The 15,663-nt window shown below is 55.9% G+C and overlaps 5 protein-coding genes across 5 annotated transcripts; 1 reads left to right on the top strand and 4 right to left on the bottom strand.

The window, feature by feature from the left end:
- Window positions 1-829: 829 nt before the first annotated feature.
- CLUP02_10876 (RanBP1 domain-containing protein) lies at window positions 830-4,372 on the bottom strand (the record flags this gene model as incomplete). Its single annotated transcript, XM_049289848.1, has 1 exon — window positions 830-4,372. One exon carries the CDS (start codon window positions 4,370-4,372, stop codon window positions 830-832), a length of 3,543 nt encoding a protein of 1,180 aa, XP_049146993.1.
- A 1,715-nt stretch (window positions 4,373-6,087) lies between these two features.
- CLUP02_10875 (SCP-2 sterol transfer family protein) lies at window positions 6,088-6,611 on the bottom strand (the record flags this gene model as incomplete). The annotated part of the gene is made up of 3 exons (XM_049289847.1): window positions 6,088-6,251; window positions 6,318-6,518; window positions 6,596-6,611. The coding sequence occupies 3 exons, from the start codon at window positions 6,609-6,611 to the stop codon at window positions 6,088-6,090; spliced, it is 381 nt and encodes a 126-aa protein (XP_049146992.1).
- A 221-nt stretch (window positions 6,612-6,832) lies between these two features.
- On the top strand, window positions 6,833-8,988 carry CLUP02_10874 (uncharacterized protein; the record flags this gene model as incomplete). The annotated part of the gene is made up of 10 exons (XM_049289846.1): window positions 6,833-6,885; window positions 7,057-7,261; window positions 7,318-7,411; window positions 7,469-7,599; window positions 7,682-7,747; window positions 7,866-8,157; window positions 8,216-8,413; window positions 8,499-8,692; window positions 8,766-8,876; window positions 8,926-8,988. 10 exons carry the CDS (start codon window positions 6,833-6,835, stop codon window positions 8,986-8,988), a joined length of 1,407 nt encoding a protein of 468 aa, XP_049146991.1.
- Window positions 8,989-9,070: 82 nt separating this feature from the next.
- CLUP02_10873 (uncharacterized protein) lies at window positions 9,071-11,826 on the bottom strand (the record flags this gene model as incomplete). Its single annotated transcript, XM_049289845.1, has 5 exons — window positions 9,071-9,461; window positions 9,551-10,109; window positions 10,167-10,875; window positions 10,999-11,411; window positions 11,529-11,826. The coding sequence occupies 5 exons, from the start codon at window positions 11,824-11,826 to the stop codon at window positions 9,071-9,073; spliced, it is 2,370 nt and encodes a 789-aa protein (XP_049146990.1).
- A 2,684-nt stretch (window positions 11,827-14,510) lies between these two features.
- CLUP02_10872 (uncharacterized protein) lies at window positions 14,511-15,654 on the bottom strand (the record flags this gene model as incomplete). Its single annotated transcript, XM_049289844.1, has 2 exons — window positions 14,511-14,565; window positions 14,630-15,654. The coding sequence occupies 2 exons, from the start codon at window positions 15,652-15,654 to the stop codon at window positions 14,511-14,513; spliced, it is 1,080 nt and encodes a 359-aa protein (XP_049146989.1).
- Window positions 15,655-15,663: the final 9 nt, after the last annotated feature.

Below are 15,663 nucleotides of genomic sequence, written 5' to 3'. Positions count from 1 at the left end.
ATCCAACTCGTGGAACGGAAATGCTTAAATAGGAAAACGGAACTAGAGAAGGAAGAATACATCAAACGAGATATCAGTAAATGCGGGCTCGCTCGAATTCACATTCTCAAGCACGCGCCTATCCGATTTACACCGAAGCATGCACCTATACACGGCAACAGAGAGAGCTCTTGATCTACGGACGGCCATACTGGCTGCTTTTCTCCGTCACCATCGATGAGAAGCAGACTTGCAAGTCTCAAACTTCTAGAGGAAGCAGTCTTCAAAGCTGAAAATCGAATGGAATCAAGTCTGGCCGACAACATACAATTCTCGACTTCACAGTAAGCACGGGGAAACAAAACTTCAAGTCAGGGCACACAATTTCCTTGATAGTGTACTACAATTCCCTTATTCCTCCCAATGTAACTTCTACAACTGTACTTTTTATTCGGATCCTCTCCCTCTCGCCCTGTCTCTCAGAGCCTCGGCCTCTGCCTCACTCTCCATCAATCCTCACAAATCCGCCCTCCTAGTGAGGATACGCAGTACACATAATCCCCGGCAACCCCGAGAGGAAACGAGTGAAGAAGAAAAACAAAACCAAAATAACAAAAATAGTGTCCCAACGCCGAGCCAAAAGAGCAATGCTATGCCTTACCTTTCTTTTTTGTGTCGCTACGCGAAACCCCAACACTCCATCACATGTATGTCTGTTACAGACAAACAAGACATACACTTTCTCTCCGTCTAGTATAAGATTCAGACCAAATAACGGAGAATAAAAAACAAAAACACATGCTATGGCATTCTTCCATAATCCCTTTCAGTTACGTTTCCATCATTGACCTCATTTGGCGTTGGTAGACTTGTGGGTCTCCAGGGCGCTTGCCAGCGCCTTGGCAAAGTCCTCCGTCTTGACTTGCACCATCCAGGTCTCGAGGCCGTTGCCCGTCTCGTTCGAGGTCGTGAGCTTGACGTACTTCTTGTCCGCCTTATATGTCTCAGAAGGCAGAACAGAGCGGTTGAGCACGACGTGCCCGCGAGGCTCCGCGCGCAGCAGCATGCGCACCGCGCCAGTGTTCTTGTGCTTCAGGACACGGAACGGGCCGACACCCTTGGTTGACCAAGGGCTCTTGTTCTTGGGCTTATCGTCGCCGCTGTCCTTGTCTTCTTCGGATCCGGCCGGAATGAACTTCATAATCTTGGCGCGAACGTCGTGGAGTACTTCCTCGTCTTCTTCGCCAGGGCCACCCTCAGTAAGCTTAAGCTGCTCGTGAGGCTTGCCATCAGCATCGTCGCCTTCACCACCAGCGGCCTTGTCGGCTTCCGTAGTCGGCTCGGGAGTGCCAGTGGCAGGAGTCGTAGCTAGGCTGGAGGCACCACCAAAGTTAAAGGGTGAATTAGTGCCAGTGGTAGAGGCACCCGCGGGGGGGTTCAGGTTACCGAACATACCACCAGAGGGAGGCTGGGCAGGCTTGGCACCGCCAAAGAGGTTGCTCGTAGGCGCCGGGGTTGACGCTCCAAAGAGCGGCTTCTGAGACGCAGGTGCCTGAGCACTGGCAGATCCATTAGCGGCACCGAAGGTAAAGGTGGGAGTCGAGGCAGCAGGGGCAGCAGGCTGAGCGGGAGCGCCGCCTCCAAACTGGAAGGGACTGCTGCTTGCCGCCGCAGGTGCAGGCGCGGACGAGCCACCGCCAAACTGGAACGGCGTAGAACTGGTCGAGGGGGCGGAAGATCCGCCGCCACCAAAGTTAAACATGCCGCCGGCCGAAGGCGCGGGAGCAGAACCCGAGCCGCCGCCGTTAGCAGATGCGAAGGGGTTGTTGAAGCTCGTGCCGCCACCGCCGGCGCTGAAGGTGAAGGATGAACCTCCGCCAGAGCCGAAGCTTGGAGGACCGCTAGAGCCGCCGTTTGTCTGAGGCGCAGGCGCAGCGCCGCCGAAGGGGTTAGCTGGGGCTGCACTCTGGGATCCACCAAAGTTGAACATGCCACCAGATGGTGCGGCCGGGGCAGAGGGAGCGGGTGCGTTGAACTGTCTCTTCGCCGGCGGGCCATCCTGCTTCATGGGGCTACCACCGAAGGGAGAACCAGCGGACTCGGTCGGCTTGCTGGCGCCGAAGCTGAAGGCAGGAGCCGCAGTGGGCGCGGGAGCAAACTGCGGGGCCTTGGAACCCTCGTCATTGGGCTTAGCACCGAAAAGGTTGGAGGTGTTCGACGCGGGTGCCGGGGCACCAAAGAGAGGGTTCGACTGGAAAGGAGTCGAAGTGCTCGATGTGCTGGCGCCGAAGAGGGGCTTAGCCGGTTCGGGGGCGGGAGTCTCCTGAGGCTTGCTGCCGCCAAAGAGTGTCGATGACTGCATGACGGAGCCCGCAGGCTTGTCTTGGGAACCAAAAAGGTTTGAAGCTGGGGCGGCAGGCTTGGGCTCTTCCGCTTTGGGAGCGGAAGCACCAAACGCGAAGGTCGGCGCAGCAGCCGCCTTGGGAGCTGCCTCGTCCTTCTTGGGTGCCTCAAACGGCTTCGACTGGAACCCGGAGAAGCCGCCAAAGGGGGACTTGGAAGGGCGCTGTGAGTCGTTCTCCTTGTCGGACTCCGCGCCCTTGTCCTCTTCAGGAGCAGACCGCTTCTCGGCCTTGGGCTTCTCATCTTGCTTCGGGGCGCCGAACAAGTTGGATGCAGGAGCTGCAGGAGCTGTAGGCTTAGCACCGAAGATGGAGCTCGATCCGTTTGTGGACGCACCGAAAAGTCCATTGCTAGGCGCAGGGTTGGCATTGAATTTGATCGGGGAGTTGGGGTTCCAGGTGGCGTTGACCGGGGCCGGAGCAGCCTCCTTGGCCGGCGCAAAAGCTGGTTTTTCAGGGGCCGGGGCCGGCTCAGCCGAGTCCGCGCGGAGAGGCTGTCCATTGTTGCCCTTAGTCACGCGGTCGAACAGACTCTTAGTCCCGGAGGGCGTAGTCTCCCGGGCGTCGGACGAAGTGCTGGAGGGGGCAGTCGCGGCGCCAGCAGAGAATAGAGGCTTCTTAGCACCAAAGAGGTTGGACGCTGGCTGGCCCAACGGCGTTTCGGCACCACCACTAGCGGCAACGCTGGGTTCCGCCTCGTCATCGGAATCAGTCTCACTCTCTGCGTCGGCCTCCACACCGCTGTTCTTTGCCGAACTAGCATCAGACAGGTAGCCAAAGATGTTGGATGCCTGGGCAGGCTTGAGCTGTTTCTCGAAAACAGAGCGCGACAGGTCGTTGTTGGCAGGCTTGGGTGCCGCTCCGAAGAGGCTGCTGGGCTTGGCTTCCGCAGCCTTGGGGGCGGAGGCAGGGGCAGGTGCGGCCTTGGGCGTTGAAGAAGGGCCTTGGTTGTTGGCAATCTTTTCGAACATGCTCTTGGTAGCTGAGGGTGTCGAGGTAGACTTCTGCAACTTGCTGGGCTGGTTCTCATCCGACTCATCCTCAACAGTTGCCTTCCTCTTGTTCTTGACCGTAGCCGGCGTCGCCGGCTCTTCATCCTCTCTGTCCACAAGGCGCCTCTTGTTATTCTTATTGGGAGACGCGGACGAAAGGGCCGCGTCCTTGGGAGTCAGCTGGTCTTCAGCCTTGCGCTTGGAACGAGTAGTCTGCCTGGATGGGCTGGCATCCGCAACTTCCTCCTCGGGCTCAGGCAACCCATGTGCGGACCTCCACTTCTTTAAAACCTCCTCTGAGGGCTTGACGTTCTTGAACTCGTACAAGCCATATCTGAGCATAATCAAGCTCCGGCTCTTTTCGAATTCCTTTGCAAAGTTCATGATGTTGAGCTTCCAATCCTTCTTGGTGAAGATCTCGTTGGCGGCATATTTCAGGCGGCGAAGATCGAGAACGCAAAATAGCTGACGGCGCTGCAAGTCGTCGTACTCGGCCGGAACCAAGTGGCTGAGATACTGGTCGGCGTACACGGTACCCTTAGCTTCGAGCTCAGGGGGGATATCTCGCGCGAGAACTTCGCCAGACAACTCGGGAGGCGGGGAGGGGATGCGCATCTGGAAGAGATCGGCCGAGGTCGATTTGGCTGCCATGCCGCGAGAAGTCGCCTGGGCGATGTTCTCTCGATAGACCTTTTGAGAAGCCGGAGTCGCGCCGGGCGCGAAGACTTTCTTGGCGGTGCTCGCAGGCAAGCTCGGAGCGAAGGGGGTAGTGTTGGAGCTTGCGCTCAGAGTAGAGGAGCGGAAGAGGTTGCTCGCGGTGGAGATGGTGCTCGCGTTGAGGTTGCTCGATGGCATGGGGTCGCGATTCAAGACTCTCTGCGATGGAGCAGTCTTGGGGGTGCCGAGTCGCTTGTTCGGGTTCAGAGGCGAAGCTTGGTAGCTACGGTTCGCGAATTTGAGCGACGGACGGGGCCGCGGGGTGCTGTTTCTTTGGTCCATGATGATGCGCGACGACCAAAGAATCGATTTCTGGATTATAATTAGTCGTTGGTGATGAGGTTTGCGCCGGTCGACTCGGTCTCGGGGGGAGAGTCGCGTCTCGATTCACGCAGGATTCGCAGACAAAGCCAGGCGGGCAAGGAAAGGAAAGCAGGCGCAACTGCGAGAAGTAACTGCTAGAGGGTAGATGCGATTGGATTGAGAAAAACGCTCAATGATGGCTGAAGCTTCGACTGCAACAAAACGCGATGGCGCAGCGATCAAGAAAGTGATGCTGAACAGCGCATCCAACACGCCTTTGATGGTAGTCTGGCTGGCAAAAGCACAGGAAGATTTTGGTGCTGGATGATTTTTGGTGTGGCTCGACCGGGCGACGGGTGACGGGGCCAGCTATTGGGAAAAAAACCAGGCCACACCTCAGTGCAGGGGGGCGCGAGCACGGTCGGGAAAGAGTGGGTCAGTTTTCTGCCGTCACTCAACCTCAGGCCAGCTTCACCGCCCTCAATTGGTCGCAAGTTGCGGATACCTAAAGTACGAAGGAAGTGGCAGGTGCAACTGCGACAGAGACTGGGCGCTTCTGTTTGGTGGTCGGCGCTTGCAGTTTTTCCTAGGGCGTTCCCCAGAACCCGGTCTTTCCTCAGGTCCCGCGTCACGATCCTCCAGCTTTCAACCAGTCGAACGAATGGAAGCTATGAGTAGCACTACGTACCTTCCCAGTGGTACCTTCTCAATGAACCTTAGGTAATTAACGTTGGTACGACGGAGCATTCGCTGGCCCAGGCGTTTTCCTCGAGTCTGCTGAGTCAGCTCACCCCATGTGGCCCGTATCCAACCATACGAGACAGGTGTGCAGCTTGACTGCAACACACACCTTCGAATCTGCTGCAGTCCTGACCCTTTTACGTCTGCACCAAGAGACGTATGTCTGGCTGGTGCGACTGCGACACTGAAACCAGGGCAACACGGTTCCCCAAATCGGACTGCAGCCTCGCTCACGAGATACTCACAATCTAGCCATGTCTACTCGCTGGCACTCTTCAAGTCATGGGTACGCATATAAAGGGCATCGACTGGTCATCGCAGGCTTGTTCTCCATACGGTTAATAGTATCCAATCAACTATTGGCTAGATCCGGCTCACCACGGCCGGAGCCCAGAATGCACGTGAAGATGGCGGCGCCGGTGCTCCGACCCCAGATGGGCCTCCTGACTCGGGGCGGCAATACTCGGGGATTTACACCATCTGAGGTCCAGCACCGTTGACGTTGCGGTCGAAGTCACGGAAACAATGATGATCTATGAAGCGCATCGGACGTCCGTTTAAAAAAAAGCCTGACATTCGTAGAGTGCCAGCCTGTTTTTTTCCGAGGGCATATCCATAGTTCAGTCCCGACGTCGAGAGATTCTTTCGTTCTTCAATGTCCCGCTACGATAGTCGGTCTTAGAGGCTATCACATGCTTTCCCCACGGCGTACACCATAATGAATAAACTGATAAATTAACACTACCGACTCTCTCGCAACTTTCCAAATGGATGACCCGTCAACTTCACGGCAACGAATAACTGTCAAGGCGCTTATTGATTGATCATGGTCTCATTTCCTACGGCAACGCTACGTTTGGCGCGCATCCAGGTGCCAGCACTACTTGCCGGCCCAACTGGTAGGTTATGATACAGGGTATTACCAACAACGCAATATCCATTGCGACGCACATTTACAACTTGGCCTTGGACTGGGCCTTCTTCAGGATGGGCTCCATCCTGGTGGCCTTCATGACGTCGCCCTTGATCTTGAGCTTGCCGGACATGAAGAGCTTCTGGGCGTTAGCCTTGCCCTGGACGAGGTTGCCAAAGTCGGCGTCGGACAGAGACAGGGTGACTGAGTCGAGGTTAGTATTGACTGGCTGTATTCGAGAGGGAGGCACTTCACGCGCGGGTGACATACCGGTGGGCTTCTCGCCGGTGCCCTTGGCGACCGCGCCCTTCTCCTTGAGGTCAATGTGCCAGCTGTCGGTCTCGCCGGCAGAGTTCTTCAGGGTGAAGGCGAAGATGGCGTTGCCCTGCTTGATGGCGTCCTTGCGGTCGGGCTCGCTGGAGCCGAGGGCATCGTTGATGGCGTCGAAGGCGGCCGAGGAAGGAAACTTGTCTAGAGGAAAGCAGCCAGAGTCAGTGCTGGGAACGATTGAGACCGAGACCGAGACATCCTGTTGGAGAGTCACGTACCGTTGGCGAGACCCATTGTGGTTATAGGATAGAGATACTTGGTGTAGAATGAGTCGAGATGGTATATATGATTGACAGTTGGATGTGATAGATCGCGAAAAGATTGCCGAAACGTGGGGGAAGGGACTCGGGATAGTTTAAGTAGTGAACAAAAAGGTGTCAACGGTAAGCCGTGCGTCGGAGGTTGGGGTCGTCGGACGGAGGAATAAAGAAACAGAGAGGAACGGAGGCGGAGTGATGGAAAGCTACTTGGCTAAGCGCACCGCAGCAATGACGCTCAGTCGTCGCATGTGAACCTCGGCGATTTAGCAGCACACGGCAGGGCGTCATGTGCCCGCGCGTGTCCTCACTGCTTGAGGTAGGTAAGGTAGCAACCTTAGGGAATTAGTGGGTCGTTCTTCCCCATGGTCCACCTCAGTTCCTAACCGTATTCCGTGTGGAAGGAACCTACCTGACCCCAGCCAGGTGCAGCCATATCCACCGCACCCCTGCACTTATCCTGCCTTCTGGGGGGATTCTTCTTCCACTCCCGCACGCTTCATGCCAGTTCCATTTCATGGGGGCCGACTGGCGCGCATTGTGCCGCTGGAAAAACGCACCGCGGTAGCGCCAACGGAGACTCGTGGATACTTCGTTTCGTCATTTACGGTTACTTCGACCTTTGAGGTAATCCGTACCTTACCTTGCTGGACTTTCCATCATGAGGGTGTCACGGATGGCAGATGGCCACAATCGAACGGAGCACAGGCGCTGCCACGACGGGACACACATCAAACGTAGCCACCCGTCCTTTACCACTCATCATCAACCTTGACAGTTGGGTTCTAGAATAGCCATCTTCGATACGGTTTCCGATTCACGAACTGCGACCAGAGTGCCCCAGCCACAGCGCCACAGAAGACCTTGCTTTCGTTCATTTTCAACCTGCAATGCCCACGCCCACACCCATGTTGCACTATCTACCTCGATTCCACAGCATGCTTCAAGTCTACCGGCGCTGGACAGTGACAACGATCCATGGGGGCGCCGATCCCATTACCTATTGCCATGGATCTGATTCCGGCCCTCGCCAACGACTGTCTTGAGCGCCTTGCCGGTTACATGCCAGCTACATGCCGCAGGGAACAACCCCCGTTCTTCGCTGTGCTCCAGGTAGCGTTCGTCATGTCTCGTAGAGACCGAGGCTCCAAAGGAAAACACGAGGGAAACAAGACTCGATCAAGTTCGATCAAAGGTCCAAAACAAGACGGCACATACATAACAATGCAAGACATCCCGACTCTATGGTTCATTTCTCCCCGAAACAAGCTTCAGACGACCTTACAACACCCGAATCGCTTTCCGCATTCGGACTCAATTCATGCTTTGCTTCCCTGATGGTTCGCCACGATCTTTGATTGCGACCTCTCTCGTTGATGGCCAGTCAGATGCTGCAGATCCCCAACATTCGTCCCAAGCTTCTCTTCAATCTGACAGCAGCCGAGGGAAGTCAAATTGGGGTAACACCCCAGAAGCCCTTGCTCCGAATTGGGGCAGCACCCACGAGAACGAGTCCGAGTGCGGTGAGCTATCATGTAGTGTGCATGAGAACAAAAGCCCCAGGCACACATCAAGATCCAGGCACGGAAGGGGACCTCGGCTCGAAACCACCATCGAAAGAGGCTGAAAGACCTCGTACAACACGGGTTGATCAACGTTTCGGGAGTTTGGCAGTTCGTCCGACCCCGGCCTTGAGTACTGTTTGTACGGATATGCTACCAAGGTGCTGCGTCGAAACGTGCCTCCTCCGCCCATTGGTGCCGCAACATGCGAACCCCTGTCTGAACTCCAGGAAGAGCCGTCAATACTATTACCTCCCGATGCAGATACGTTGGCTAAACCGCATTTGCCATTAATGTTCAAGTCAAAGCCACGCTAGCGGCCGAACATACTACAGCTGACAGGGCCGCGGCGAATCATCCTCAACATCCCATTGACTTGTCCAACATCTTTCTCCGCAACGTGTATGTTGACCTGACATCTTCGCAACGGTTGCCGAGTCCACCAGTTGGATCGGAACGCACTGCGAAGTCAACTTGGATGAACAAGACGATTGATGTGGGGAGAGACGCACTGTCAAGCCGTCCTCCTGTTAAATCTTGTCTGCTTGATGAGTGACCTCGAGCTGCAGCGGACGATGTACGCCCAGCAAAAACCTGCTCTACTAAGTCGTCTGACCCGCGATCGTATATATTGTCCCCGATATCTCAACGGCAAGTCGATGAGCATTGGACATATCGTGGTCATCATTTGTTGACACTTATCATAGTCCTTTTCTACGTCCACTTTAGGCGCAGTTGAGTTCCCACATACGCAAGAACTTTTGCCGCTGGGCATCTTTCCTTGGATCTTGAATTCCAAATCTACATCCTCCCCCCAATATTTACACGAAGTCTCAATTATACCACAAGACGCCACTCAGCCTTCCCTAGGCTTTCAAGCTGCCGTATCCCGAAGATACGCGGCAAGGACGCCTCCCCATCCACCAGTGTTATCGCTCGCAAACACCTCCCAGATGACGCCCCCAGTCTTGTCGTACAGCAGCGCGGTGGTGCTCTTGGTGCTCAGGCCGAACCAGTACGTCGACTTGGCGCCGTCAGCGTAAGCCTGGTTGGTCATGCAGTTGCCGCCCGTGTTCTCGCACTGCGCGTTCTGCCACTGGTTGTCGTTCATCTTGTTGAAGAACACCCACAGCGCGGAGCCGTGGATCACCACCTTGGAGCTGCCCGTCATGTAGTGACCCCACGATCGGTAGCATCGGTCGTTGTTGCCTTGTCCCTGGGCTGCGCAGTTGCTGAAATCCGGGTCACCGAAAGCTGGTTTTACGCTGTGGCCGAAGAGAATTAGCCATCCAGAGTATTGACACATTTTGGACCAAGAGCATGAAGCCATGGATTGTGGCGGGGATTGACTTACGACCACGGGCTGGGCGTTCTCTGGGGAGTCCCCTCACCCTGCCAATACGCAGACTCCGTCTGTTCCAAGCTGATGTACACATTCTGCGCGTTGTGGAGGTTATACTGATACAAGACGCAGTGCTCGAAGCTCGTTCCCACCAGCCACGTGGGCTTGGTGCTCTCGATGAGCGCGCCCCTGCCGACGGCAATGTTCTGCGCGGCGCCGCCGTCGAGCGAGTGGTCCGCCACCCAGCCCCACACGTTCTCGAGGTACGCGCTCGCCGTGGAGGTGACGTGCATGAGCGCAAAGGCGGCCTTGCACGCGCCCGGGTCCGCGCCGCCGCAGTTCGTGTTGGTGAGCGAGTGCTTCGTGCCGCCGACGCGGAAGACGCTGCTCCAGATGCCGACGTCGCCAGGCCGCGCGCCGGCCATGTTGATCTGGACTAGGGTCGCGCCCTGGAGGACGTCGGCTACCTCGACCGTGATGTCGGTGATCTGGGCGACACCCGTCTCGCCGGGGTTGCCGACTTTGAGGATGGGCTGAGGGTCGTCCGGGTTCCAAAACTTTGATCCGATGCCTATTCTCAAGTCAGTAACCGGTTTCACGGGACTCTAGTGGCTCAGACATGACCTACCGTTGATGATGCTGAGCGTCTCACCGACCAGTCTTGTTCCGGGGGGCACATAGATCGTCTCCTCGGTGCGGTAGATGCCCTGCGGCACAAAGATGATCTTGCACCCCTTGTACTTTTGCAAGATGGCGTTGATGCTCGGCCCGTCATTGTGACTGTTGTCACCGTACACGGGGTACTGCGCATCGCCCTTCAAACTCACAAACTGATCCAGCGCATACTTCTCATACTGCGGCAGCGGCGCGGTAAAGTACTTATCCCCGGAAACCAGCGCGGCGGGCCGGTCAATGGGGTACACGGTTCCCTTTTGCAGGTTATTCGAGTTGACGTACCCCATGACCCACGTCTGCCCGGCCGTCACAGAGTCCTTGCGTAGCGTCGATCCATCGCTCGCAGACTTGACGGCCGCGGTGCTCTCGCCGCCAACCTGGAAGTTGTCGAGGACCAGAGAATTCTGGCCGTAGCCCGTCACGAGGTTGTTGACGCCGGCGTTGCAGGAGGATTCTACCCTGGAATCGACGACGGAGACCATGCCCGCCGTGTTGCGGCCCATGTCGATGCCAAAGTTGCAGTTTGCGAAGGTGGCGCCCTGGACGACGGCGACCCAGACGTGGTCGACGGAGATGCCGACGTTGCAGCCGTTGAAGGACAGGTTCTTGAATTGGTATTGCTGGCCGTTGACTTTGATGCCGATGGCGCCGCCTTCGAATCGCTGGGCGCACTGTTAGTTTCTTCGGAAAACTCGAGGGCTTCCTCGATGCATTTCAAGCCGGGGAAAGGCTGTTCACAACCAAAAGAGAGAAAGGAAGACGAAGAAAAGGCGAGAGAGACTTACACAATCGCTGATCAAGATTCCAGAACCGCCCTGCGCCATAGTAACACCAACATGGCTCGAGAAATTCGGCATGCGCACTTTGACATTCGTCAACGAGCACCCCTGCGACACGCTCCAGTCCATCCCGACGGCCGCGACGCCGGTGCCAATCTCGGTGGTGTCAATCACCAAGTTCCGCACCGCCATGTAGAAATTCTTTGTCGCGGACCCGTCGCCCTGGTGGGAGTCATACCCGTTGATCACGGGTTGCTCGCCGAGCGCCGGATCGGCGATGAGCACGGGCGGGTTGAGGGCGTCGCCGACGAGGTAAGTCGTCACGAGCATCTGGATCGGCTTCTTGATGCGGTACCGGCCGGGCGGGACGTAGATGTAGGCTGGGCGGGTTGTTACCGTGTTACCTGTGCGGCTCCATGCTGTTTGTACGGTTTGTTGTCAGTTACATGATTTCAACAATATCTTTTCCCCTAAGATGAGTTGGAGTATGTATATATCGAAGCATGAGTTAAAGGAAGGGCCAGGTAGTATCTCACCTTCAATGGCAAAGTTAAAGGCATCAGACGAGTCCTGGATGCCCGTGTTATCGGCGCCGTACTGGACCGCCGTCCGGTAGTACTGGTACGTCAAGTCCGTGCTCGTAGGCGCCGTGCCGTTGTGGCCGATGGCGGCGCGCCACCAGGTGGAGGGGTTACTCTCTACGGGGCCGGAACATGTCTGTTGTCTCGGGTCCAGGACGACGGCGGCGGCGGCGGCATGCGCATCGTGGGGGTGCTGCTGGTGCGGGTGGGCGGCCCCGAGGCCCAGGAGGGCGAGGAGGGTGAGCAGCTTCATGATGCGATGTGATTTAGAGAAGCTTCTTGCTTCGTGAGGAGGGGGGAAAAGGTCCTCGAAGGAGTGGGTAGATGGTGCCTCTGTCTTTTCAGGTCATTGAGTCTCCGATGGTTGGGACACGATCGGGTCTTTAAAGAGGCGATTTAGGATCGCGCGCCCACGGCCTAGGGAATTCTTCGTCCTGCGCTGGTGCCGCTCATCGTCATCAAACTATTCCGTGCGAAATTCCGTATCCTGAGATTTCTGTCCAAGTCGCACTAACACGCGACCCCCCCCCCCCCCCTGTGCCATGTATCCGTAGTTCTTATTTCTTTCCTGCATGTGTATGAATAATCGCCCAAACCACGCTCATTACCGCAAATCTGCGGCAAGGGGGCCTCAACAGCCCAGATCGTGGGCTGCAACGGCCCCACCTCACACACACGGCTGCGAGATGGGGTTCGTCCCATAGAAAGAAGAAGCACATCAGAAAACTAAGAATTTTGGGGCTGATGTGAGATGCTTGGTGAATCAGGACCCGACTTCTTTCCAAACAACCCCCCTGACTAGTATTGCTGAGCTAGTTTTACTGCGGTAGTCTCACTAGCCTATTACATGCAGGTCTAATAGCCAATTCGGAGCGGGTACGGGCATACTAGCTTTGCGGGTTTAGGTTGCTTCTTTTGCAGTTAGGCTCTAGGCACCAGAATTTCGTCGACAGGGGGGTGGTTCCTTTTCGATCAACACCTTTCTGCAAGACTGCCGACGAGCAGGGCCAGGAGCTGTGGGAAACATGGAGATGGATAGAGAGAGAAAGGCGGTGATGGTTCTTGATTACTTGCCTAGTCCGACAAAGGCACAAGGTAGAGGTCTATTTTGAGAAATGATTATGGGGAGGGAGGGAAAGCTTAGTTGAGAGCTTTTTTGACTCCTTGGAGAGGTCTTGGCGGATTAGATGGGTTCGTCAAATCGTGCAGGAAACGACTGATGGCTTGGAGAACACTTGAACCACGTTATGGGATTTTCATGAGGTTGCAATATTGAATTTGGTGCATGCTTTGATCCAATCAGAGTTGTTCGCTCGTTTGCGCTGACTTGTGACAGTTGCCCTGGTCGTGATCATGGCTTCTGAATGTCTCTTGGCTACCTTATCTTGAGTGGTCAATCGGTCGACAACACCTACGGCTTTTGGACTGATCTTGGGGCATGGAAGCAGCCCATGAAAGAACGAGATTACCTTCCAATTTTGATCAACGTTGAAATATGCCTCACACCCATGCGGAGGCTCCTGCGAGGTCATCGTTCGTCCTATCTATTTATGTCTAAAGTATCCGCATCGCAAATTCTCGGGCAATTATAGTACCGTGGTGTCGGTTGGGATAGTTTCTGGGCCGGAAGTGAGGATGTACTCACGTCTTTACTCTAGGGCTGGAAGGCTTCTGACATCCTTCGATAGCAACCTTGGACTATCGTCCACGAGAGAGTTGTGGGGAGCCAACCCTCCTAGTGACTTCAAAATTGCGTAGCTACACTTGAGTCATCTTAACTTATCAACACAAGATAGCCTGTAATGGGATTTATGGGAAACTGTCGATTTTCAACTTCAAGAGTCAAGGCGAGTCAACAACCTTTCAACTAAACGTTGGACCTTGCCTCTCCGTGTCGAACGCAATTTGTTAAGCTGATAGACCTCAGCGATCTCGTACTTCAACGGTTGACTCATGGCAATACAATCAGCTAGTCGACTTCTTCGTCCATTACTTGTGTGATAGTATGATAGTTTGCTCTTTTCACAACCCTAGCCATTACCTTGGGGTTCGCAGAAATAAAATAGCAGAGAGCTTGTATTCTTGCGTATCTATCGCAGACTTGCGCTTCACACATTACATCACCAGACGTTATACTACCCAAATCCTTGGGAGCTATAGAGTTTCTCTGGCTTCAAGTCCAGCGCCTGTTTGTGGCGAGCCCCGACATAATCGCGCATGATCTCGAAAGCGCACAACAACGGTATGCATCCTTGATCCAAGTTCTCGAGAGCATCTTGGGCGTCTCGTCGTACTGGTTAGGGGCAGTGTAGTATTCACCACGGAATCATTGGCCTGTAGTTCTAAGCGGTCGAGAAAGCCGTCCTTTGATGAGGTCTAGGCGAGAATATATGAGCGAACACCAGGGCGGTCGAATTCGACGCAATGCAGAGAGACGAGGCATTGAGACGCGACTGTCTGAAAAAAGGGACGGCGGCAAGTGCACTCTTGGCCGCTGAGGACTAGCGAGGCAAGTCTTAGTCCGTATATATCCTTGGACTTGAGCCAGCCAGCCGGGCATGTAGATCACCGGCTAGCAGCGTATAGGAAATTTCCTTGTCCAAAGCTCCTGCAAGAACAACTTGATACGGCGAACATGGCAAGACTATAGCCCGCAAAATCGTCGTCTAAGGAGGAATAGTTGACATTTGTTACTTGCTGTCTGGAACTGAGAGTGGTTTGTCTATCCGCAACCGTACCAACTCGTCTCTTATGTTGACCCCCGAGCCCCGTCATATGCTTTTGAGTGCCCATCCTTCTACTTATGCCGCAGTAAAATACAGTAGTAGTATACAATCCGGCGCTTGCCACAATGCAGCCTCTGACAAAGGAATATCGACGACAATGGTGCTGTCTGCCAGGCGAGGTACTATACAAGTCCGCTGTGTATGATTCGACTCAAAGATGCCACTCGGGGAGAGCAAAGTCTCGGTCCTTAGGCCAGTTCTCCGTCCTGCAGGAGTGAGTTGGTTAGCAATTATACGCTTGAGCATTGTTTAAGAGCAAAAGTTGCATACCTTGTCGTCAAGAGAACCGTCATGCGCTTCCTCCTCTCCACACTCTCCTCGGCCTCCGTCAGGCGCAGCCACTCATCGAGCAACTTCCTCAGCTCCTCATCCCCGCGACCGGCGCAGTCGATACCGCGCTCGGTAGCCGCAATTTTGACCTCCTGCTCCTCCAACGCGGCCGCGCCCCCGTCGCGCGCCAGCAACCTGTCGTCTCCTTCCAGGAAAGCCATCCGCAGCTTGCCCTTGGTCGCCCACATACCCGGCGGGACAAACCCAATCTTATCCCACATCATGCCCGGCATGTGCAGGCTGCGCAGCACATGTTTCCTCGCCGGGGCCCTCGCAGCCGTGCCCTGCGCGCCCGCGACGCCCAGCGGCGCGGCCCGCTCAAAGTCGGCAAACGACTTGTGCCGGCGCTCCTCCGCCTGCGAGAAGCTGGCGTCGATCTGCCGCGGCAGGCGGCACGTGTACGGCACGACGCCGTCGACGAAGATGACGATGAGCGGGGTGAATTCCCCGCACACCAAGAGGACGAGACCGAACAGGGGCACGCGGAGAACGTCGTGGCGCACGCGCCAGAGGAGCACCCAGTCGGCGCGCGAGAAGCCCTTGGGGATGACGCCCGGCGTGAAGACGGAAGGCGAGCGGAAGCCTTCGACCGAGGTGCTCTTTGCGCGGATGACGTCTTGGATGTGGCGGCGGTTGGAGAAGACGGCTTTGAGACCCGTCTTGTAGAACTTGATGTAGGCTTTGCCCGTCTGGATGAGGTGGCCAAATTTTGAGGCGTCGGGTTTCTTCTCGGGGAGCTCGAGGGCCGCTGGGCGGGAGGAGGCGATGGCGTTGACCTTGTCTCTGTCCGCGGTGGAGGAGTAGGAGGGTTCGGAGGGCGTGAGGGAGCTCGCTAGCCGACGGTAGGGGGTCGCTTGTCGCGCGATCGAGGTGAGGAGGAAGGATGTGTGGACGGGGCTGCTGCTGCTGCTGTTGCAGAGGGAAGACGGAGCGCGCAGGGCGCGCAGCGTCGTGCCGTGGTTCATTGCATGAGA

Source organism: Colletotrichum lupini, chromosome 5 (genome assembly GCF_023278565.1).
Source record: "Colletotrichum lupini chromosome 5, complete sequence".
NCBI lineage: Eukaryota > Fungi > Ascomycota > Sordariomycetes > Glomerellales > Glomerellaceae > Colletotrichum > Colletotrichum lupini.
Note: the sequence above shows the minus strand (reverse complement) of the source record. Positions and strands in the feature narration are given on the sequence as shown.